General features: G+C 38.9%; 1 protein-coding gene across 1 annotated transcript; it reads right to left on the bottom strand.

Moving 5' to 3' along the window:
- LOC115634130 lies at positions 1-1,019 on the bottom strand. Its single transcript, XM_030531695.1, has one exon. The coding sequence runs from the start codon at positions 975-977 to the stop codon at positions 225-227; it is 753 nt and encodes a 250-aa protein (XP_030387555.1). The 5' UTR covers positions 978-1,019; the 3' UTR covers positions 1-224.
- Between the last annotated feature and the right edge of the window lie 383 nt (positions 1,020-1,402).

Raw genomic sequence — 1,402 nt, forward strand, 5'->3', positions numbered from 1 at the left:
TGGAATATTTTATATTTAATTTATTTAATTAAATTTTTTTAATATATATATATTTTTTTGTGGTATAGGGTATTTAATAGTTGAGCCTGCTCGACTTTAGCATTCCTTTCTTGTTCTTAAAAATGAACTTAATTTGCAATAAGGGAATTTTAAGGTTATTTCCTACTGTCTAAAATATAAAAGTAAAATACTGAGTAGAGTAAAAATGTAAAGCCAGCTACAAGTTAGCCATCACGATGCAGTCGTCGTTTATTGAGGCGTCTGTAGGTACGCCACATTTCACACATTGAGCCGCTCAGGCATTTACACTCTACGTAAGGCGGCTTAACCAATCGCTCTTGCTTGCACTCCGAGAAGCTTGGATACTGGGTCTGACGTCGCTCCTTTGGGGTTTTTTTGGGCTTGTATCTGCAGCGAGTGTTTTTTGATGCGCGTGGACACTCACACAGTTGCGTTTTCGGGGAGCGGTCAATCTTCATGGATGCCTCCTTCAACTTGGGTCCCTCCATTTCCATGATCAACTTACATCTACTTGTGGTTGCAGAGCTGCAGCGTGGTGCAGGCGGCTTACGACGATTGTACTCCACGGGCAAAAATAAACAAATTCCTCGCTGTGAGCGCACGCTATCGCCTGCAAACTCCGTCCATGTCTGCTGATATTCGCGGTCGTAGCTCTTGCTTGGTCGGTAGCGGGTGTTATCAAGACGCGGTGGCTCACCGAAGCATGGTGGGCCACACTCGGGAGTCATCGGCGTAACTTCCTGCTCGTGCTGATTTCGACCGGAATAATCGGATCTCGATTTGTTTTCTATCTTGGCCGTGAAATCAAAGTTGTGCCGTGGGCTGGCGAATACGGAACTATTGCGTTGTTGGGTGTGTACATATTTGCTTTGCTGTTGAATCTGGTATGGCAACTGATTTACTGTACTGGGTGATGGTACTTTATTTGCCGCCAGGATCAACTTCAGGGCATTCATGTCTATGGCATTGATTATTTAATTTTGAATGGGTGGATGAACGAAAATGAATTTTGGAATTGAAATTGAAAAGCCCTGACGCATAAATCGTATGAGTTTTTCCCAATTTTACAGACAGTGCATATCGATATATTGCCAAAAAAAAAAAAAAATTAATTAATTAATTAATTATAGAAATTAAACAAGATAGAACGCTATAGTCGAGCAAGCCCGACAATAAAATAGCCTGTACTCTCCACAAAACAGAAAAAATAAAAAAAATAAAAATTTCTTAAAATTAAATTATTAAAAAAAATGAATGAATTAATTAATTAATTAAATTAAATTAGAATACATGTTTAACAGCATACATTTACATCACGTGCCTATTTGTGTTTATATGCGTATGTATGCAGCACAAAGTTGAACCAAATCAGCAACAACAA

This window comes from Scaptodrosophila lebanonensis, unplaced genomic scaffold, assembly GCF_003285725.1.
Source record: "Scaptodrosophila lebanonensis strain 11010-0011.00,11010-0021.00 unplaced genomic scaffold, SlebRS2 tig00000001-arrow-pilon, whole genome shotgun sequence".
Taxonomy (NCBI): domain Eukaryota; kingdom Metazoa; phylum Arthropoda; class Insecta; order Diptera; family Drosophilidae; genus Scaptodrosophila; species Scaptodrosophila lebanonensis.